Source organism: Ascaphus truei, chromosome 23, assembly GCF_040206685.1.
Source record: "Ascaphus truei isolate aAscTru1 chromosome 23, aAscTru1.hap1, whole genome shotgun sequence".
Lineage (NCBI taxonomy): Eukaryota > Metazoa > Chordata > Amphibia > Anura > Ascaphidae > Ascaphus > Ascaphus truei.
This window is the reverse complement of record NC_134505.1, coordinates 2,150,296-2,174,524: the sequence shown is the minus strand read 5'-3', so window position 1 is coordinate 2,174,524 and position 24,229 is coordinate 2,150,296. Positions and strand designations below refer to the sequence as shown.

The 24,229-nt window shown below is 50.1% G+C and overlaps 1 protein-coding gene across 6 annotated transcripts in view; it reads right to left on the bottom strand.

Annotated features, from left to right (window-relative positions):
• BRCA1 (BRCA1 DNA repair associated) overlaps window positions 1-24,229 on the bottom strand; it is a 91,029-nt gene that overhangs the window by 29,240 nt on the left and 37,560 nt on the right. For 3 of the 6 annotated variants that reach the window (XM_075580206.1, XM_075580205.1, XM_075580204.1), the window contains exons 10-13: window positions 19,624-22,845; window positions 16,652-16,737; window positions 8,676-8,856; window positions 2,562-2,673 (exon numbers count right to left, since the gene is read on the bottom strand). In XM_075580206.1, coding sequence (XP_075436321.1) covers window positions 2,562-2,673; window positions 8,676-8,856; window positions 16,652-16,737; window positions 19,624-22,845 — 3,601 coding nt within the window. The remainder of the gene's footprint in view (window positions 1-2,561; window positions 2,674-8,675; window positions 8,857-16,651; window positions 16,738-19,623; window positions 22,846-24,229) is intronic. The other 3 variants (XR_012789968.1, XR_012789967.1, XM_075580207.1) reach the window with 2 other exon arrangements.

The following is a 24,229-nucleotide window of genomic DNA, read 5'->3' as shown; positions in this document are numbered from 1 at the left end:
GGCCTCCAGCAAGAAAGTGAGTGACCCTACACACATCGGAGGCTCTGGCAACTAATTCCTGTTGTTTTTTCTGTTTGTAGAAAATGTATTTTTTTATATTTCTGGAGAAATACAAACCCTGCTGGGGTGGGGGGGACGGACGGACGCGCACACACTTCATAAAGTTCCTCAAGTCACCCACCGCACCAATCGCCTCCACTGTCACACCCATCACCATACCAACGACTAGGCTAAATCCAGAGACCTGACCCCAACCAAGCGCTCAATGCACCTAACCCATAACCCGACCATAATGTTCCCAAACGTACCCACCAACCAACCCCTCACTGCACCTAACCCATAACCTGACCATAATGTTCCCACCCCCTGCCCACCAACCAAGCTCTCAATGCACCTAACCCATAACCTGACCATAATTTTCCCAAACGTACCCACCAAGCCCTCACTGCACCTAACCCATAACCCGACCATAATGTTCCCACCCCTACCCACCAACCAACCAAGCTCTCACTGCCCCTAAGCCATAACCTGCCCATAATGTTCCCAGCCCTACCCACCAACCAAGCTCTCACTGCCCCTAACCCATAACCTGCCCATAATGTTCCCACCCCCTACCCACCAAGCAAGCTCTTAATGCACCTAACCCATAACCTGACCATAATGTTCCCACCCCTACCCACCAACCAACCAAGCTCTCACTGCCCCTAAGCCATAACCTGCCCATAATGTTCCCAGCCCTACCCACCAACCAAGCTCTCACTGCCCCTAACCCATAACCCGACCATAATGTTCCCACCCCTGCCCACTAACCAAGCTCTCACTGCCCCTAAGCCATAACCCGACCATAATGTTCCCACCCCTGCCCACTAACCAAGCTCTCACTGCCCCTAAGCAATAACCTGCCCATAATGTTCCCACCCCTGCCCACCAACCAATCTCTCACTGCACCTAACCCATAACCCGACCATAATGTTCCCAAACGTACCCACCAAGCCCTCACTGCACCTAACCCATAACCCGACCATAATGTTTCCACCCCTACCCACCAACCAACCAAGCTCTCACTGCCCCTAAGCCATAACCTGCCCATAATGTTCCCAGCCCTACCCACCAACCAAGCTCTCACTGCCCCTAACCCATAACCTGCCCATAATGTTCCCACCCCCTACCCACCAAGCAAGCTCTTAATGCACCTAACCCATAACCTGACCATAATGTTCCCACCCCTACCCACCAACCAACCAAGCTCTCACTGCCCCTAAGCCATAACCTGCCCATAATGTTCCCAGCCCTACCCACCAACCAAGCTCTCACTGCCCCTAACCCATAACCCGACCATAATGTTCCCACCCCTGCCCACTAACCAAGCTCTCACTGCCCCTAAGCCATAACCCGACCATAATGTTCCCACCCCTGCCCACTAACCAAGCTCTCACTGCCCCTAAGCAATAACCTGCCCATAATGTTCCCACTCGTATCCACCCACCAAGCAAGCGCTCACTGCCCCTAACCCATAACATGGCAGAGATGCCAGGAGATGCTACCGCCACCCAGAGATTACACAGCTAAACCCGTAGCCCGGAGAGAAGTGCCCCAAACCGTAAGTTTCCGGGTCAAACCCGGGAGTGGTGGCCACTCACACTACATCTTCCCACCGACTTGTAGGAACATCGGTCTCCACTCAATATATGTTGACGCTGCTTCCCCGTGTCCCCGAAGCTCTGAGCTCCGCTCGTTTCTATTGAGCTTATCGCCTTCCCCAGCATGGGGACAAGGGACTTCACTGGATATCCAGTAAGGGCCGGTCACACCGCAGCTCAATTACATTTCAATATGGCGGTTAGGATCTATTCTAAATAATATTCATATTTCCTAATCCCTGCACAGAATTTGTTTGTCCATAACATGCCTAATGTCCGGCATTGCACAGAAGTATTTCTGTACACATGGACACCCCGATAGAGGGTTTTTGGTCACTTTTTGACCCCCCATAACGGTGTGCGTGCCCCCGGCTGTAGCCACAATGTGCTCATAAATGTTTGTTTTAATTCAACTCTTACGACCATTTTTAATATTTTAATATACTCGGCATCTTTTGATCTCTACAGCAGGATATAAGCCCACCTCCCCAGCAGTGCCAGAGCTTTGCCACACTTTCCCGTTTGTGATCATTTGTTGCCAATGTTCCCAGCAGTTTGCAGCTGCAAACTGCAACAATAGACAACGTTACCTTCGTAATAGAAGAATACATTGTAGTTGCTGAGTTACGCCGACTGAAGGATTGATTAAAAACGGAAAGTCTACCGTTTAGAGAACCCATGGGAAGCAGGATATTTACGGCTTAATCACGGGAGAACCAATCAATCAATCAATCAATCGGCAGCTTAGGTGATACAATTTTAAAAAAAATTAAAAAAAGGTAAATCAATCAAAAGCTGCATATATTTAAAAAATAAAATAATATTTTGCTGCACGTGCGGCTCGTCTCGCCACGCAGATCATATCATTAGAAATATAGCAGGAGCGCAGACACTCCCCCACCGACATTCTAGGAGACCTACCTAATCGCACACGGCGCGTCACCCAGGCTCCTCTGCAGCTCGGCGCCCGGTGGCGGCTCCACGGCGGGTCGTTCTTCCGTCTCCGCCATCGGGTTTGATGGGATATCTGCGCCTGCCGAGAACGCGAGCGTTTCCGTTAGCGAGATTAGAAGGAGGAATAGGGGGGGCGGCGGCGGCGGTCTGGCCAATCCCTGCATCTACTGCACTTCCCCCCTCACCTGCTGTCTGTGCCAGTCTCCCAACATTCCACTTAGAGTGTAAGCTCTCCGGGGCAGGGATTCCTATTGCGCGATTGTGAGTGTTGCACTTCATGTTATTATAATTCCCTGTATTATATGTTCTGTAAAGCGCCGGACACACTGTATAAAGATACAGATTCCCCGCCCCCTTCCCCCCCTGAACAATCTGTGTTTCTTCATTCACTTTCGTCCTAGGGAGGAACAGATCCTTTAAAATCAGGACGGGCTCAACTCGTCCTCAAGCCCCACCAACAGGTCAGGTTTTCAGGATCTCACAGCTTCAGCACAGGCGGCCCAATCAGCCCCTGCTTCTGCACGGGTGGCTCAATCAGCCCCTGCTTCAGCACAGGCGGCACAATCAGAAGCTCAGTCTTCGATTGAGCCACCTGTGCCGAATCTGGAATATATATGTTAAACCTGACCTGTTGGGGGGGGGGGGGGAGGGGGGACTGGAAGATTTCCCAAGATTGTATATATATTTGTAAGACAGTTCTTTGGCCTTTGCCCATCCCGAAGGCCAGAGCGCTCCCTCTTACAAATACACAATGTTGGCAGATACGTACCGACGCGCACGGCGAGAACGCGTACCAGAGAAAACAAACGCGGACGTGAAGCTCTTTGTCCGGCATGTTATTATTCAGAACAGGGCCATCTGCTACTTCAGAGTCAAATGAAACCTGGATACATTAGGACTACAGTAGGCCCGAGATGTCTTTTGTTAAACATGGTTTCGATACCAAAACAAAGGTGTAATTCGATGTAAAAACAAACAAACAAAAAAAAAGGTATTAAGTCGACTTAATGCACCAATAATTCCCTTACCAGTTTGCTTCACGTATTGAATTAGAACCAAAACATGGCTTTAAAGACTCGGAAAGGCCCGGAGCGGCGTGTGGAACTAATGAAGATATAGCAGCTAAATTAGGAGAAATAAAGAAGCCTCCAGGCTATGTGGTTTTATGCACGGCTAAATATACGCAAGGAAACCAGTGTTTGGGGCCAGTTACGCTGGGAGGGAGACGTCACACCGTCTCTCAGCTAGTGGCTTAATATACGCAAGGAAACCAGTGTTTGGGGCCAGTTACGCTGGGAGGGAGACGTCACACCGTCTCTCAGCTAGTGACTTAATATACGCAAGGAAACCAGTGTTTGGGGCCAGTTACGCTGGGAGGGAGACGTCACACCGTCTCTCAGCGAGTGGCTTAATATACGCAAGGAAACCAGTGTTTGGGGCCAGTTACGCTGGGAGGGAGACGTCACACCGTCTCTCAGCTAGTGGCTTAATATACGCAAGGAAACCAGTGTTTGGGGCCAGTTACGCTGGGAGGGAGACGTCACACCGTCTCTCAGCTAGTGACTTAATATACGCGAGGAAACCAGTGTTTGGGGCCAGTTACGCTGGGAGGGAGACGCCACACCGTCTCTCAGCTAGTGACTTAATATACGCAAGGAAACCAGTGTTTGGGGCCAGTTACGCTGGGAGGGAGACGTCACACCGTCTCTCAGCGAGTGGCTTAATATACGCAAGGAAACCAGTGTTTGGGGCCAGTTACGCTGGGAGGGAGACGTCACACCGTCTCTCAGCTAGTGACTTAATATACGCGAGGAAACCAGTGTTTGGGGCCAGTTACGCTGGGAGGGAGACGCCACACCGTCTCTCAGCTAGTGACTTAATATACGCAAGGAAACCAGTGTTTGGGGCCAGTTACGCTGGGAGGGAGACGTCACACCGTCTCTCAGCTAGTGGCTTAATATACGCAAGGCTTAATATACGCAAGGAAACCAGTGTTTGGGGCCAGTTACGCTGGGAGGGAGACGCCACACCGTCTCTCAGCTAGTGACTTAATATACGCGAGGAAACCAGTGTTTGGGGCCAGTTACGCTGGGAGGGAGACGCCACACCGTCTCTCAGCTAGTGACTTAATATACGCAAGGAAACCAGTGTTTGGGGCCAGTTACGCTGGGAGGGAGACGTCACACCGTCTCTCAGCTAGTGGCTTAATATACGCAAGGCTTAATATACGCAAGGAAACCAGTGTTTGGGGCCAGTTACGCTGGGAGGGAGACGCCACACCGTCTCTCAGCTAGTGACTTAATATACGCGAGGAAACCAGTGTTTGGGGCCAGTTACGCTGGGAGGGAGACGTCACACCGCTTGCTTGCTGCGGGCCAGATATTTATTACGGAGCCAAGTTACAGCCTAGATGTCATTTGGACGAGAGACTGGCGAGGTCTTTAAAAACCCTTTTTAAACGTACTAAGCAGCCAAGCGGGTCCGCTCGCCCTGCAGCTTTACCCTAAAGAAAGGACCGGCCCATTGACAATGAGCTCAACGTAAATGCACAGCCTAATTTATTAGTAGTATTCCCTCCCGCTCCCAGAGATGTTTTAGATTTGACTTTAAAAACTGTTCTACAAAAGCCCAACGCCTGGAGCGCCCCCCCCCCCCCCCCCCTACCAACCTCTGTTTATTCTTACCGGCTCCACCACGCCAGGACCCAAATGGTCGTTTTCCGTGCAAACATCCTTTACCCGGTAAAGGAGCGTTCACCTTAAATTTGACGTGCAGGGGTTTCGTTTTCTTACATCGCGCGGACCGAGTATGCAGCGCTGCACATTAGGCTGCAGTCAGCTGGCGCTATAGCGCCGTGACGTCACGCGCTCTGCTTGGCCGGGCGGTTTATGGCCAGCTGGTTGCGCGCGCAGCCATGACGTCACAGAGCTGGCTCGCCCTCATTGGGCGAACCGCTCACGTGACGCGCCAGCGTGCGGCATAATCGCATTTGCTTTCTTCTGCAAGCGGCTAGGTGCGCGCTCACGCTGGCCACACGCATTGCAGCAATGTATTTCATCGCGGCCAGCGCGCCCGCTCGGCGTCACGCTGGCCGCAGCATTAGAAAACTTGCCGCCATGCCGACTTCCATTCCCCCAAGAGCTTGCACTCCTTTTGCTGCCCCGAGGCGCCGAGACCATAAAGGGTCACAAAAAAAAAAAAAAAAAGGAGCAGACGCCGGGATATGAACCAGCGTCGCCGAGCTGCGCCTCAGCAGCCATATTCATTTCATTCAGAATCAGGGGAGCAGAGAAAGGGAAGTGTGCGAGGCGAGAGAAGACGACGCGATAGAGAATAGCATGGCGAAAATAAATAGCTACGCACTGGGCACTGCAAGAGTTAAACTTCTGCAGGATAAATACACCAGTGGAAATGTGAACGGGTAAATGTCAGAGACATTGCAATTTCCGGAGTGTTTGCTTCACCTAGCGGCCCGCCGACACCTACAGTATATTATTGGAAGAGGTTTCTTACAGCAGCAGGCATAGCCGCCGGGGTCCTGTTTCCCGCCCTTTAATATGGGGATCAATACAATCCTCGTAATGATAAGTAATTAGCCACGTTGCTGATCGATCTGTTCTCTCGTGATCAAAAATCGGCGAAGATTCGACTCGGGTGGGGTTCACTAAATGGCTGGGTGGGGAAGTAGGGGACCCCCGGAGCTGAACCGTGCTAATTTCAGCTGCAGGGAAGGCAGATCAAAGGAAAGAGAGAGTAAATTGGGGAAAGAGACGAGTTGAAGAGATGGACGGCACAGAATGGTGCGGGACATGCAAACTAGAGGCCATCGGAAGGGTTTCAAGGTGGAGGTTACGAGTCAGACTTCAATCCAGGCGAGAGGAACGTTATTGTGACGCAACATGAAGAATAACGGTTTATTTTATTGCTATTTAGTCCTCTCTCGTCAGATTAATCTATAGAGCAGCGCTGCACAAACTTTTTCAGCTGCGGCCTCCTTCCTGGGAGCTGCAGCGTTCGCGAACTCCCCCCCCCCCCGCCCCCCGAAGGCACAGCTTCAAATGACGTTGCGGGTCCTGCGTCATTTGACGCGCGTTGCCATGGCGACGCGTGAGGTCACATAACCCCTCGGCGTCGCCGAAGACCTGGCTGCCAGTAGGTAAGTGAGGTTACAGAGGCCTCACACCTCCCCCAACATTAAATTAAATGCCTGGGGGAAGAGCGCGGGGCCTCTAACAGCCCGCGCCCCCCCCCCCCCCCCAGCAAATTCTCGTGCCCCCCAGTTTGGCACCGCTGCTGTAGAGTACGAATAGACTTCATGGGTTCACTCTGTGTGCTGCGTCTCTCCGTTGTCACCACCTTTGATGTCATTCATTGCTCTGTGATGTGTGTGCGTGTAGTTTGAGGCGGTTCCTCTTCCACTTCGATTGGGCCAATAGCTCTGAAGGAATGGTCAGCCCAGCTTGCCATTTGACCCTGCCTTGTCATGGCGACGTGTCACCAGAAGCCACCAGAGAGCAGGTAAGAGACAGAGGCCTCGCGCTCCCCCGGCATTTTATTTAAATGTTGTGGGGGGAAAGCGCAGGGACTCTAAGGTACCCCCCCACCCCCTATAGAAAATGTCACACCCACCTGCTCTAGAAAACCAGCGTTAGTATGATAATGTACCTGGTACATCAATAGAATCTGTAGTGTACACGGGACTGTGACGTTCCAGGTACGCCAATAGAACCTTTAGCATGCCCGGGCCCGTGAGGTTCCGGGTACGTCAATAGAACCTTTAGCATGCCCGGGCCTGTGAGGTTCTGGGTACGTCAATAGAACCTTTAGCATGCCCGGGCCCGTGAGGTTCCGGGTACGTCAACAGAGCCGAGTTAAGGTTAAATTACATTGATGGTGTAATCATACCTAGAACTTCCTGTCCCACCAATACCCATCTCCAAAATGGCAACTTTAAGCCCCCTGGTTCTACTCTAAAAAGTTTGTATCTTTAATATGTATATATAATAATTTTAAAGAATAAAAGCAAAAAAGGGCAGACTACACCCGTAACAAGTTTAATACCGCTTGTGTGTTGCTTTGCGTGGCTACCATAGCCCAGAACGTGACAGGATAACCTCACTGACACTGCAGAACGGCCTCTTCGCTCCTTGGAAGAGAGAGAGCCCGGGACGACATGGCTCACCGTCCTGCCAATATCAGATTACTGGAAATTGGAAATCTTTTGACGTCTATTCAGCTCATCAAGTTACATCGATAAAATGTCATATGATGCCGGCTGACGCCGTTGCTGTAATTTTTGCTTGACTGTCATAAAAAGTGTTCTTCCTCCTGCAGTCTACACATATTCCAGGTCTGTGTAACAGACGGGCACTTCCACAAAGAGCTTACCATCTAACTTTAAGGGGTGATCAAATGGCGTCATCAAGGACGCAAGAGCCAACACGGGTATTCGACAGGGATATTACCGCTGCGCTAGGCCGTGTCTCTAATATCACAATATGTTGTGCTCCCTGGGCCCCTTAATCATTGTTAAAGAACAAATCAACGGTGATGCTCCACTTTCCTGCACTGCCCCGGTGATTGCAAATCAAAGTGCAGGCTGACAGACGGCCAGCATGCCCTTAGCCCAACTACTAAATCAGGCTTTCTGCTTATCAGTAGCCACTGCAGTGGGAAAGAAAGAGACCAATTCTAGCAAAAGGGAACAGAGCAGGTAAGCAGCACGGCTCTGCGACACAGGAATGGTCCGATGACCTTGAGTCTGGTACGTGTGACCTTGGGCGAGTCTCGTCGTCATCTCCCCTCTGCTCCAGGCCACCCAAAACATGCTGAAGCCGGCTAGTTCTTCGGTGCGTGCGTACCATGCTGAATAACGGATGCGCCTTATTTTCGGCTGTTGCGCGTACCCGCCCCGGGGCCAAGAGACTTCGCATAAGATGATATGACACCGACTGTTATAACAGAAGCACATGGTAATTTCTCTCAGCATGGCGACTAGGTTTGCAGCCGGAAAAATATATCTAGGAACCGATGACTCGTTATACAAAAAAAACCGGCAGCTTTGGCCCCGAGCATATTTACCGTGGTCTGTTGGTTTCTCCCGTGCCTCCCGCTGGCTTAATGTGACATCCGGAGCTGCGGCGGCGGCGGCGCCCTCCCTCGGAGATCCAGTGCCCTGCGTCTCCTGCTGTTCCAACACCGCTTCCAGAGCAGCCATTTCTTGCTGGAGCTGCTTTAAATTGTTCTGCATGGCGTCCCGCTGCTGCAAGAGAAGATTGCCCCGCGAGTTTAATCTGTCTCTTAGAAAAGGGGAAGACGTCAAAGGCGCAAGAACGGAGATAGAGAGGGGGGGGGGGGGAGATGTCATGTGCATTTAAAGCAGCAGCTGGTCTTGGTTTAGATGAAAAGGTGACAATCTCAGCAGGTTGGCAAACACGACAGCAAGGCCGTGATTTTTCCTCAAACACATGTAAATCACACAAAGTTAAAAAAAAAACATTTGGCTGCTTTAGATATCAAAGCTGCAGACCGAGCAATATCCTACGGTGCTTTTTATTATAATAAATCAGTATGTACTATGAGAAAACACTTGTTTTTTTTTTTTAAAACAGATCTGAATGACATTTTAAATGCATTATAATGTAACGAGCTTTTGTTTGTTTCTATAGCGACAATTTACAAAGTCACATCCCCTTCCTCTTAGCGAAGGAGGTGGGGGGGTTCAGGGAGGAGGAAGAGAGGGGGGAGGGACGTCGGGGTTGGAGGGTCAGATTTAAGACGCCCTCAGACTGAAGGGCATTAAAGGGGTTTAATTATCCGTATGCTATTGCAGAGTACCAAAAATCTCCCAAAAATTAACTGTCTTCCAACATCGGACAGTGTGAAATATTAAATATATATTGTAGTGGTTGTTTTTTTAGCTTAAGATTGTAAGCTCTTCGGGACAGGATCTTCCATTAGCGTTCGGTCCTCATTCACTGCCCTCTCTTACCCACATCTGCTGGTACTTTGGTGTTGCCTGTACCCTTGCGAAGTGCGGCGTATGCAGCCGGTGCTATATAAATAAGATTATACACCTCACATAAGCTGCCCTGGACGCTGCAGCGCGTTCGCTTAACGTGTAAGGAAGGATTGCGAATTTAATTTAAAAAAAAAAAAAGCTTTGACGACGCGAGGGAAAAAAAATAAAGTGCACTTCAATTTTTACTTCTACTTAAAGCGGCAATACATTCAAAATCAGCGTATGTATGTATATATGTATGTGTGTGTGTGTATGTGTGTGTGTGTATGTGTGTGTGTATGTATGTATGTGTGTGTATGTATGTGTGTGTATGTATGTGTGTGTGTATGTATGTGTGTGTGTATGTATGTGTGTGTGTATGTATGTGTGGGTGTATGTATGTGTGGGTGTATGTATGTGTGGGTGTATGTATGTGTGGGTGTATGTATGTGTGGGTGTATGTATGTGTGGGTGTATGTATGTGTGGGTGTATGTATGTGTGGGTGTATGTATGTGTGGGTGTATGTATGTGTATGTGTGTATGTGTATGTATGTGTGTGTATGTTTATGTATGTGTGTATGTGTGTGTGTGTGTATGTATGTGTGGGTGTATGTATGTGTGTGTGTGTGTGTGTGTGTGTGTGTGTGTGTGTGTGTATGTATGTGTGTGTGTGTGTGTGTGTATGTATGTATGTATGTATGTATGTGTATGTGTGTGTGTATATATGTATGTGTATGTAAGTATGTGTATGTTCGTGTGTGTGTGTGTGTGTGTGCGCGTGTTCCCAAGAGCACAAGCGGTTCTCAAATTGAACTAATAAGCAATGTGACCAAGTAGCTTTCTGATCCAAGCGATAGACAAACAGAAAAAGGAATTACTAAAGCACTTAATTTTCTCCATGAAACATGACTTAGACGCTTGCACTGTATTTTTTAGCCTTGCATACACGTCCCATAAAAGCTTTTAGCTAAATTAATAATTTTTTACCCCGATCGAGATGGATGGTTGTTTTAAAGATCCATAATGTGTGTTTTTGGGGAAGAAACGGATTATATACAGTTATTGAGCTGCTTTTTATTATTGCCTTGGTAAAAAAAAAAGAGAACAGAACTGAAGTCACTTGATAAGAGACTTCACAGCATGTAGCATAAGGACCTAATCTACTACAGTATGGCCATCATTGGCTTCAAACTTTTTGATCACGAGTCAAATTTAAAATACATGTTAAACACAACCACTCCCAACCAACCCCCCCCCCCCCCCACACACTCCCAACCAACCCCCCCCACACACTCCCAACCAACCCCCCCCCCCACACACTCCCAACCAACCCCCCCCCACACACTCCCAACCAACCCCCCCCCCCACTCCCAACCAACCCCCCCCCCCCACACACACTCCCAACCAACCCCCCCCCCCCACACACTACCAACCAACCCCCCCCCACACACTCCCAACCAACCCCCCCCACACACACTCCCAACCAACCCCCCCCCACACACACACTCCCAACCAACCCCCCCACACACACTCCCAACCAACCCCCCCCACACACACACTCCCAACCAACCCCCCCCCCACACACACTCCCAACCAACCCCCCCCCACACACTCCCAACCAACCCCCCCCCCCCACACACTCCCAACCACCCCCCCCGCACACACTCACAACCAACCCCCCCACACACACACACTCCCAACCAACCCCCCCCCCACACTCCCAACCAACCACCCCCCCACACACTCCCAACCAACCCCCCCCACACACTCCCAACCAACCCCCCCCACACACTCCCAACCACCCCCCCACACACACTCCCAACCAACCCCCCCACACACACTCCCAACCAACCCCCCCCCCACACACACTCCCAACCAACCCCCCCCCCACACACACTCCCAACCAACCCCCCCCCCCACACACACTCCCAACCAACCCCCCCCCACACACACTCCCAACCAACCACCCCCCACACACACACACCCCCAACCAACCACCCCCACACACACACACCCCCAACCAACTACCCCCATAACCACTCCCAACCAACCCCCCCCCACACACACTCCCAACCAAACCCCCCCCACACACACACACACAACCAACTACCCCCATAACCACTCCCAACCAACCCCCCCCAACACACTCCCAACCAACCCCCCCCCCACACACACTCCCAACCAACCCCCCCCCCACACTCCCAACCAACCACCCCCCCCCCCACACACACACACACACACACACACACACACACACACACACACACACACACACACACACACACACACACACAACCAACTACCCCCATAACCACTCCCAACCACACCACTCCCAACCAACACCACTCCCAACCAACCCCCCCCACACTCCCAACCAACCCCCCCCACACACTCCCAACCAACCCCCCACACACACTCCCAACCAACCCCCCCCACACACACACACACACACTCCCAACCAACCCCCCCCACACAATCCCAACCAACCACCCCCCCCACACACTCCCAACCAACCCCCCCCACACACACTCCCAACCAACCCCCCCCACACACACACTCCCAACCAACCCCCCCCACACACACTCCCAACCAACCCCCCCCACACACACACTCCCAACCAACCCCCCCCCCACACACTCCCCACCAACCCCCCCCCACACACTCCCAACCAACCCCCCCCCCACACACTCCCAACCACCCCCCCCGCACACACTCACAACCAACCCCCCCCCACACACACACTCCCAACCAACCCCCCCCCCCACACTCCCAACCAACCACCCCCCCACACACTCCCACCAACCCCCCCCACACACTCCCAACCACCCCCCCACACACACTCCCAACCAACCCCCCCCACACACACTCCCAACCAACCCCCCCCACACACACTCCCAACCAACCCCCCCCCCCACACACACTCCCAACCAACCCCCCCCACACACACACTCCCAACCAACCCCCCCCCCACACACACTCCCAACCAACCACCCCCCACACACACACACCCCCAACCAACCACCCCCACACACACACACCCCCAACCAACTACCCCCATAACCACTCCCAACCAACCCCCCCCCACACACACTCCCAACCAAACCCCCCCCACACACACACACACAACCAACTACCCCCATAACCACTCCCAACCAACCCCCCCAACACACTCCCAACCAACCCCCCCCCCACACACACACTCCCAACCAACCCCCCCCCACACTCCCAACCAACCACCCCCCCCCACACACACACACACACACACACACACACACACACACACACACACACACAACCAACTACCCCCATAACCACTCCCAACCAACACCACTCCCAACCAACCCCCCCCCACACTCCCAACCAACCCCCCCCACACACTCCCAACCAACCCCCCACACACACTCCCAACCAACCCCCCCCACACACACACACACTCCCAACCAACCCCCCCCACACAATCCCAACCAACCACCCCCCCCACACACACCCAACCAACTACCCCCATAACCACACCCAACCAACTACCCCCATAACCACACCCAACCAACTACCCCCATAACCACTCCCAACCAACCACCACCACACACACACACACACACACACACGCACACACACACACACACAACTATCCCCATAACCACTCCCAACCTACCCCAACCAAACCCGACCCCCCACACTCCCAACCAACACCACACACACACACACAAACAACCACCCCACACACACTTTTATAGCCTGGAACTCCACTTGTGTGAGGTTCTGGGTTGAGCCCAGTTGTATACAGTTTTGGTTCTTATGCATAAACCCCACCTCATTTCCATTCAATTACAAATCCTAGCCGTGTCATATGGCAGGTACCACTGCATGGGAAACAGAGCCAAAGGTCTACGAATAAAGGGTTTAAAATCAGCCTCTTTTTGCCTTTAGAAGAGTGCCCTGAACTCATGACCGTTTGATTAAGCAAACTAGGGCAAGAGTGTCACGTTTAGACTTTCCCAAGGTGCGCTGGGTTCAGGAGCTTTCACGTCGAAGAACCAAAAAGTGTCTTCCCCCATCAGATTAAGTCATCTACCCTGCATCTCCAAAAAAGACAAACCACTTGTCCAGCTGTGTTGTAAGCTCACCCCAAAATGTATTCACAAACTGGGAGTGTTTTAAACATAGTCCCTTCCCTTGTTAAATCACCAAGGCCTTTAAGGCTTTGTAGGATCCCCAACAGGAAAGCGTGCCAGATGGATCGGCAATGCCGTGATCATCCCCTGCCGACAGTGAGGGGTGTACAGGGACTCCGGGAACGCAGGTTAGATGTTGTGACATTACTCTTTGTTTCTGAAAACGAGCGAGAGAGGGCGGCGAGCGAAGAGAGGGGCGCGAGCGAGGCGGGCAAGCGAGAGGGGAGATGGAGTGTGCGAGGGTCCGTGCTGTGAATTACTGCACCTCTAGCGAGCATGAGAACGGTACCCCGTCTCTGATCCGTCGGGGCTGGAAAAGCCATGGCACTGGTCATGTGAACGCATTGGGCCGCAGCCCACCTCCTGGTAAACCTTCCTACTCCGATCCAAGACAGCGGCTCAGTTAATAGCTGCGGCCTAGCTCAGCCCTGGGACATTAGCAATAGTAACACGGCTTGCAGTGTACACCATAAAAAGGCAGCCCCAGTACACCATATGCGCCCCTGTAAGCCATAAGGGCAGTGAAGTGGTTGAACCTCCGCTTCCAGCGAACACTTGTGGCTTCCTCAGGGCGGAATGTCTTGGGTTCGCCATTCTGTAGTCCAATCGCTTACACACGATCATTACTAACATACTCTGTAGCGCAGTACAAAATATGGAGGACGGAAACAAAGCCTCAAACATTAACATGCGTTGTTATACTAGGTAAGGAGGGCCCTGCCCCAAGGAGCTTCCAATCTATAAGGAAGGGTACGTGGAAACGAGGGCGATAAGAAGGTTGGTGCGTTTCGGATAGCTGCTTGTTATTTGGAGGAGAAGGCATTGGGGGAAGAAGTGCCACTGTGCGGACGGAGGTAGCGCTGCGAGAGCAGGTAACGTGCGGCGATGGAAACGCTTCAATACACGTCTAAAATATCGTACCCGAGACCAATAACAGAGCCGCTGCGACATCAGCGAACGGTGGCCACCGGCGGACACCCTTCGGCCGCCTTTGCTGCGACTCGGGTGTTATCTCCAAGAGAGTCTGAGGTAAAGGAAAGTTGGCTGCACGGCAAACACAGCAGAGATGATGGGGGGGGGGGGGGAGGTGCTGACAGCCAGTGGCGTCTGTCTTGCCAACACCCGATAGAATAACCTTCCTGCTTTATTCAGGGCTCCAGAGGAAATTACCCTGACACCACAATGTATGTGCTACGTGTGGACAACGGAAGAGTCGAGCATGAACAGCTTGGTGGGATGGATAAGATTAAAGCAGAGCAGCCTTCTTGTTAGTTTTTGACAAATACTCCAGTTGAACAGCCATTTCCAATAACTTGTTGTAATACAGAATTTCACACGCTCAGTATTCCTCCATAGACACCGTCCTCAATCATTCAACTCAAGAACACAACACCCATTAACGCTACAATAAAAAATACTGTCAGTCTCATGCTCTCATTGCAGCCATCAACTGCATAGACCTGGGCGTAGCACTTAACTCATGATGGTATGTCAGCCTCAATGCTCCTCCTAAAAAGAATCACCCATCCATCATGAAGCGGTTTTCTGACCCGTCTACGTCTCGGCATACAACACAAAAAAAGTTTACCAAAAATCACTCTCAAACTTAACTCAACTTAATGCTCATCATGTGCGGTGTCAAGAAAGGTTTTTTGGAACGGGACCAAATGGATCTCCGACAAAATGACAGAGTAGGCCGATTAACACCAGGCTGCTCGTTCGTAACCGGCACAAGATCTCAACCAGAAACCAAAGTGTCATTGCCACCAAGTGGGCTGCCCTGGCTGGTGCATGAACAAACAGCAGAGAGTGAAGGCATCGCAAACATAGCACGCAGGATCCATCAGAAGAGATGTTAAACCAGCTGCTGTGTTTGGTTAATGACGGTTCTAGTTTAAGAACTACTCGCCACCACGGAGTAAAGGGGCCAGGGAACCATTTCCGGGGGCCGGTCATTTATTTGCATTCTGTATCACGGGTATGCCACGGAAAAGCAATATTACGCAGGCTACGTATGAAGGGACGCTGTAGGAGCTCTCAGACGCGCTATTAGAGAGGGTCGGGGTTCCTTACAACGCATCTGATCTCAGATGCGCTATTAGAGAGGGTTGGGGTTCCTTACAATGCGTCTGATCTCAGACGCGCTATTAGAGAGGGTCGGGGTTCCTTACAATGCGTCTGATCTCAGCCGCGCTATTAGAGAGGGTTGGGGTTCCTTACAATGCATCAGATCTCAGACGCGCTATTAGAGAGGGTCGGGGTTCCTTACAATGCATCTGATCTCAGACGCGCTATTAGAGAGGGTCGGGGTTCCTTACAATGCATCTGATCTCAGACGCGCTATTAGAGAGGTTCGGGGTTCCTTACAATGCATCAGATCTCAGACGCGCTATTAGAGAGGGTTGGGGTTCATTACAATGCATCTGATCTCAGACGCGCTATTAGAGAGGGTTGGGGTTCCTTACAATGCATCTGATCTCAGACGCGCTATTAGAGAGGGTTGGGGTTCCTTACAATGCATCTGATCTCAGACGCGCTATTATCATTACCAAAAAAAAAAAAAAAGTTGGAAACCACTGTTTTAGAAGCATGCTGAAAGGCATGAGCCTGCCATACGGCTCAAGGCTTCAGATTGGTGTTTCCTGTGTTATTAAAACGGTGTTTTCGAAGAGCAGTGCTGTGAATAAAATGTAAGACCTGAATTACAGCCCTCTGGAAACTACAAATGCACTCCGAGGCACAGAGAAAGTCGTTAACTTTCTGAAGGTCACAGGGACCTGGGTTCCCCCACTTGTGCGCCATTTACGCTAGGCCCCCCTCGTTCTGCTGCAATATTCCAACATCTGGGGTTTGCTTTATTAAAAAAGGATCGTAAACGACATACCTGTGAGGTGAGGAGCTCACCCTGGGAGGACGGCCCGGAGGAATCGCCCGTGTGGCTGGCTTCACTTTCATAACCAGATCCTTCACCTTGGAAAAAAAAAAGAGACATTACTGCAAGAACCACTCCTCACATTTCTATTCATCGTCTGCGTTTATTAGTCGCGCAACGCTGAACGTGCAACACGGAGCTGAATAAATTGAAGAGGCTCTCGTTATACCATGTATTTGTCACTGTAACAGGGACTTACCCCTGTTAAGAAACTTGCCTCTGATCCAGCAGTGTGCTGGTTAATTGCACACCAGCAATCCATCAGCTCCACCTGCCTAATCAGAACTGTCAGAAAAAAACCTGTTCTGAGACACAGGAAGGAGGACTCCTTAGTCTCACAATTGGGGGCTGAACCAAGGAAGGGCAGATGTCTTGAGCTGCAAAGATATTGCAGGCTGACAGCAAGACAAAGGGGACAAGATTGTAAACCTGGATCCAGACATTGCCTTAGCACACAAGGGTGCGGACCCAAGAGAGCAGAGAAGCCTCCCCTACAGCTACAAGACACAGATAAGACTTTCTTGTGAGACTGTTGTATAGCAGTATATATTTGGGCTGGTAAATAGCTTAGCTAACCACCCAGGCAGAGAGGGCTGAACTACGTGTGTAGATAGTCTCCAAAGCAGAGATAGGTTTTTGTTTGGCTTATTTTCATATGTTTTCCCGTGCTAAAGGGACAGGCGCAATAAAGCCTAATTTTAGTTTCACTTTAAAACGGTCTCCATTGCGTACCTCTGCGCACGTCTCGTACAGTCACCATGTACCGGTCATCATAACTCTGTGACCAGGGCATACTTGAAAACAAGAGCCGGGTTGCTGCCCGCGTTACTGCCCAAGTGACCGTGAAATATTTTGGAGGAAGGGCAGTACATGTAGGATGAATTTAGGAGAGGGTTGGTTAACTCGGGTGGAAGTGTCGTTTAAAGACTGGGATGTTGCCACGGCCATCAAAAGAAAGTTGCATGTTCTCAAAAGCACTAGCAAAAAGGATGTACACGCTACTAATAAGCATATTCCCATGTCCCCTGCAGAAGTTTGCCACTTAACCTTCCAGGTGTAGCCTGGAGAAAAAAAAGCCAGCTATGGCCCCGCCCGCCACTGCTGTGGGTGCTTCATTACTTCCAAATGGGACCCTCCATGGCGAGGATTCCCACGCGGACAGGAGAAGCTGCGGCTGGTATACCCATGGCAGAAACGAATCCAAGTCCGTCTATCTACACTTATATGTGGGACAGATGCCAGTTCTGCGCCCATTTGTGTTTGCTGTGCCAAAGTGCTCACACAAGAACTGTAAACTGAATGAGCGTATGGGCAAAGACAGCCTCGCAGCCTGGCTTTTCGGCCGAGGCGAGAACTGGACTCCCCTGTGCTATACCCAATGCACTTCCTCGCCCTTCGTCTTCATATCACCGACAGACAGATCCGTTACAATAGGGATAATGTGATACCCAGCAACAACGGCTTCCTGCAACCAGCAGAACTCCAATTCACATCCCCATCACCGGTATCACTACCAATTCCAATAGGCGAGCTTGCGTGCGTGCACCCTACCCGCCATTTATGTAGCACGAGCATTAAGTGGCGTCAATTAAGAGGGCACTTTTCTTTCACTAGTATTTCTATTGCAAGATTAGTAAATGACGAATATTGTTGGTTCTGCAAAGACCTACGCAAGTAGCCAAATATTCCAATTTGTTCGCAAAACGTTTCGCACGTGGCTAGCGACGCCACGGAATTTTACTGTCCATATATTCTAACCGGCAGAGGCGCCTCAAACACAACTCTACTCTACAGAAGGGTAATATGGTGCTCAAGTATGAAATCCCATCATTTGTAATTATAGAGGTAACCTCCTGGGACATGAATGCTGTACAACTTAAGGAAGGGCTCCAGTTACCCTGAAGGCAGGGGTAGTTGCATGAAAACACCCACCCCTAACCTCATTGGGCTGGCCCCCAGTAGTACTCACAAATAATTGTTGATCACCAGGGCTACTCACAGTCTGCGTGCTGTCGCCATAGGGAGGAATCCAGTACAGAGTTTGTTGATGCAACGCACAGCAAAAAGGGGTGACAGCAGGTCTGGCAAAAAATCTTCTTTATTGTAGAAACATTAAAATGTGGAAGGCTGCAACCTTCCACATTTTAATGTTTCTACAATAAAGAAGATTTTTGCCAGACCTGCTGTCACCCCTTTTTGCTGTGCGTTGCATCAACAAACTCTGTACTGGACAACTCTACTCTAAACTATTTGTTGCAACAGCATCATGCAAGTATGCAGGAAAACCCTTCATCACGGACACGGTACATTGCAGCCGTTTTCAGACGGGATTACCATCTGATTTCGGGGGAATGGTTTAAAAAAGATCAAATCTTACACAAGGTCTGTTTCTGTTATCGCCAAAGTAAGGTGAACACTTCTGATAATACATTCAGAGAAAGGGACCTACAGACGAGACGACGAGTATTCTAAAGGTTGCCTTAAACTAGCCCGGTTACATGCTGGGTGTAACCTGGCTAGTTTAAGGCATTTCTACATTGACTAATGACCCATCGAATTAACACAGCAGGGGTCCCTGGCAATCCCATTCCGTTTGAATGGGACTGCCAGGGACCCCCGCTGTTAATCTGATGGGCCATTAGTCAATGCAGAAATGCCGTAAACTTGCCTTAAACTAGACCCTGCATGTACCTGGGTCTTTTTGGCGATTGCCACTGGTTTGTGTTAGAATAACCGTCGGCCCTTTTGGAGGCTTCAAGGGCTTGATGCCGGTATCCATGTTGCCGGATATACCACAGCCTGAGCCCAATGCTCAGGCATTCTGGTAACGTCATCAGCAGACAAAACAATTGAAGCCTCCATAAAAAAAACTCAGAATTAAAATCAGACGCTCCCAATTTTAGATTAACGCCAAGAAATTATACCTAGGTTTTTCTCCATGCCCTGGTCTTCAGGGTGGCCATCTTCTGCGTCTATTCTTTCTTGCTCATTCCTGCCGGTGCCTTTCGGACTGCCCTCTCTGCTCTTGGGTTGGCTTCGCCTTTGTTTGTGGTCATCGGGTCCATTCAGCGAGTGCTCGGACATATTTGACTGAGAGGAGAACAGGTTCACAGAACACTCGGATCCCTGGCTCAGAGAAGGAAAGGCTGCCCTTGGGACTTTTCCACTTGGTTGAGTCTTCTCACTGCTGCTACTGAACAGTGCTAGAACCCCACCATGCTCCTCCTTTGTAGACCCACCTAAGGAGATTTTAGGACCTGTGGAGTTCGAGCCCGGGCCGGATGACTTTCCAAATACAAGTGCCTGGAAGCATGGTAAATCCTCATCTTCGCTAGACTCTTCCTCAGAGGATTCCAGTTTTTGCGCCTGACGCTTCTTTCTCTTGCCGAGTTTTTGTGATCCCGAGAGAGGAGATGCGATGCTCTCCTGGTCTTTGGACTTCTTGTCCGCGCCAAAAACCACCGATTTGTCTGCCGCGTCACAAAAGCTTGCGTCATCTTTCGGCTTGGCAGAATAGCACAACAATCCCTCTGGGGTGGAGAGGTCAACTTCCGGACTTCGGTCCATACTCCCAGTCGGAGAAGTTGGATGTCCTAGTAGTCTCTCGGTCATTGAACCTGGAGTTCCATTAGCGGAGGGAATCTGATTGACTTGTTCTTCATCCAGAGGGCAGCTCTGACCATCACTCGTCGCTTGTTCATTTTCCCCATGACTAGCTCCACTTCCAGTGCATCTTCGGTTGACTGCAGCTGGACTTTGACGAGTAACTGGAGGAAACGGCTGCATTGATTCTGTCTCCGAGTGTAACAGGAGCCCTTTACTTTGACTTGCAGCAGCATTTTCTACTTGATTACATTCTTCGCTGGGCACAGCTTTGTTAATCAGGTATAAACCATTCATCTGGCCGTCGGTTTCTACGGAGCTACTCAAAACGGATGCCAGGCTGCAGGTGCTCGGAGCCGAATTCTGCACGAATTCCTCAGGAGAAAGGCTGGGCTTCTTTTTAGTTCTTAAACTTCTTCTGTTCTTTGACCGTGGTAATGGCAATCCCTGCTCCGGAAGGGGCAACACAGTTTGGTCGCCGAATTCACCGTTAGCAGTGATCTGCCCAGTGCCTTCAACAATACTGTTGTAACTACCACTGTTTCCTTGTTCACTAACCGTCTGTAATGTCCCGCCCATCTGGGGCCCATTTGGTAAATCAATGTAGAGTCCTGTTGCATGAACCAATGCACCATGTCCTCCACTGTCAACACGTTGTTCCTGTCGAGCCTTTGGATCAAAGTTCTCTTTATTCTTATCAGCCACAGGACTGCGCTGTAGTATAAAGGACAACCTCTTGGCACTTTTGAACGTCTTGAGCAAGTACTCCGTTTCTAGCTCGCTGTCTTCTGTTTCCACGTGGGCCTCCTGCAAAACGCTTTGCACAACTTGTGGCGCTGGACCCCGACACCCGTCTTGGTCGTTGTTGGGGACGCGAGCGGGAGTATCACAGTTGGAAGCTGAACTTTGAATACCGGTCTCATTCACGCGTTGATCTGCATTTGCTTGGCCACAAGGTATTTCCTGACTAGTCGTTGCATGATTTAGAAGTAGCAAAGAGGTGCTAATTTGGGTGTTGGAGTCTTCGTCATCAAGAGACAAATGTTTTTCTCCCGTTTTTCGTGGAGACAAGTTTTTATTTAGTGAATGGTTACCGCCTCGAGTGTCCTCCGACGCCTTTTTGCCAGTTTTGTGAATTACGTCCTGGTTTGGATTACTCTCTCCATCTTTGGGGTCGGTAGACGTAACCTTCATTACCCCGTCATTTATGTCGGATTTAGCCTTCAGAGGCTCTCCGGGTAACAACTGAAGCCTTCTGCTCCGCCTCACATTTCTCTGCATCGCCTCTGTTCTTGGTTCTTCGCTGCTAGGGTAACTTTCGATTTGTGGCTCTGGGTGATCAAAGGGACTCGGCACTGAACACGTGCCAAGTTCCACCCCTCCGACTAATGTAAGAGAAGGCGCTGACCGAGCCCAGCGTTTTTTCTCCGGTTTGCTTCTCGGCCGAGATTTCTCACGCTTTGTTTTGGTGTCATGTTTGGGGTCATCGGACATGGTCTCCAAATCGTTGTGGCCAGTCTCCACTTTATCATTATCTGTGTTCCAGGAAGGAGCTTTCTCCAGAGGGAAAAAATCTGACCCTTTGGTTGTGCTGGTATTACCCACTTGACCCCCGTTATCATCTAGTGTGCAGTTATCCAGCACTATAGGACACCTATCAATGCATTCAATCGCCATAGTTGTATCAGCTTTCTTGATGAAGTCCTCAGGCTGGAGATCACTCACCCGGTTCCTCTTTCGCCTTAATTTTACTTTTGGGGTTTCATTTTCTTTTACAGGCTCTACAGCCCCGTGATCAGTGTGACCATTAGTAACGCACGCCCTGTTCTGATGTGGGTTGGACTTCCTTTCTCGCTTGTACACTTTACCAAATATCTGGTCCTCGATATTGAATGTCGATTTGGCCGTCTTCTCTGGCTCACACGGCACAAACTCTTGGTTACGTTTTGGCATTATTTCAGTCCCATCCGATGTACAAGAACCCTGGTCAGATACATCCTCCTCTTCCAAGGGAAATACATCAGACAGAGAATAGTCATCCCATGGAGAAGAGTTTGAGGTCCCATCTGCTTTCGACAACCACTCATTGACCCGTTGAATGCTTCTTCGCATTCGTTTTTTGGACACCCCGGGCGTCAAATCACCTTCACCACCTGGTGCCACCTGGCTCTCTTCCAGCAAAGAGTTCTCTTTATCATACTGATCATCGATATCTGTTTTTAGGGCTTCTCTTTCTTTCAAATGTGACCGGACTTTTGAAGTTGATGGATCATCGAGTTGCTTGTCCAACCACTGACTGGAGTCAACTTGTTTAGTGGTTTTCTTGGGCTCCGAGTCTGCTAGACTCCCGTCGAGGTCCAGATCTATTTCGGAGTGAAAACTTTGTTCTTTTCTTTCGCAATCTTCGGTATCTGAAATTAAATGGCCACGGGTTTCCGGGGTCCCTTCCTTAGCCGATTTTTCGGTGCGGGCTCCGAGCCGGTCGACACGCAGTAAGTTGCCTCTTGTGCTTTCGAGGTCTCTCTCGGAAAAGCCATATTCAGCTGAAAATGCACACAAAAATTAAAAATTAAAATACTTCATAGAAAAAAAAACAAAAACGCCAAACAGAATTTTTATGGTTTATCCCTCATATTTCAAACAAACTATTCACAATCTGGCGATGCTTCCTTTTATTATTGAAATGACCATGTATAACACAGGCTCTGCCATTTGTTACCGTTTTATCATTTAAGAGCTGGTGTTCAAACGTAGGCTGACGGCAAAAAGCACCACGAATGACATCTTCTGCGATCTGAAATTGAGCTTTTCTCTAAGTGTTAAAGAAATGTAGCTACATGATTAACAAACGCAGCAAAAAAATTGTGTGGCCGGGGCAGATAATATTAATAATTTTTTTTTTTTATTAGACCCAAGAGGAAAAAATGTTTCTGTGCAGATGCAGCGAGGAGGTTCGCCGCGTCTCCGGGGTCACGGCTCAGAAAGCTTAAAGGTCGCGGCTGCGGAGATGGTGATGCTGTGCAATTTCCTAAAACCATAACTCTGCAAATAGTGCTTTAATTGCAAATGAAGGGGGGGGGGGGAATTTGTGCATCACGGGAAGATGCATCAACTCTGTTTTAACTAAAATAACTTTGAGGAGGAGAGTTCAGAGACGCCAGACTGAATTATGTAGCGGCAATCACGTCTTGTAGTGCTTTAATTCCGCCGAGGCATTTGCAGACACAATGAATCAGCGGGGTAAAGCGCAAGTGATTTTTAATTTTTGCTGGAATACACGATAAAACTGACATCCTTGTTAAGAAATGTTTCTAATATTACTGCTTCATTACGTATGGGGGGGGGGGGGAGGAATTCACATTATTGCATTGACATTGTACTATACATAATTCAGGCCTTGGATAAATGAAGATGTGGTAACAATGAAAGGCCCATGTTACTTGGATAATAAAGGCGATCTAATTGTGGGGAGAGAATTGTGTTGTAATATAAACTCCTTTTGTGATGCTGCACTGTACACAGGCATGGAGTATTAATACTTCTGCACACCACACTCAAAAGACACAGCCCCCCTCAAACCTCAAAAAGAGACAGCCCCACTCAAACCCCCCCCCCCCCCACCCCTCCTGAAAAAAAGAGACAGCCCCACTCAAACCCCCCGCCCCTGAAAAAAAAGAGACAGCTCCCCTCAAATCCAAAAGAAACCTAATGGCAGTGACTTGTGCAATGGGTTAATAGCAGCTGTTACAGACTGTAGCAATATATCATTTTTGACATTTCTTTTTAAATCCCTTGAGTTTTCGTGCTCCCCCCGCCCCCGGGGCACCTCCCCCCGCCCCCGGGGCACCTCCCCCCACCCCCGCCGGGTCACCTCCCCCGGTTTCCCGATCGTTAAGCAGGTTTACCCAACATGGGCACAGTGGTTGC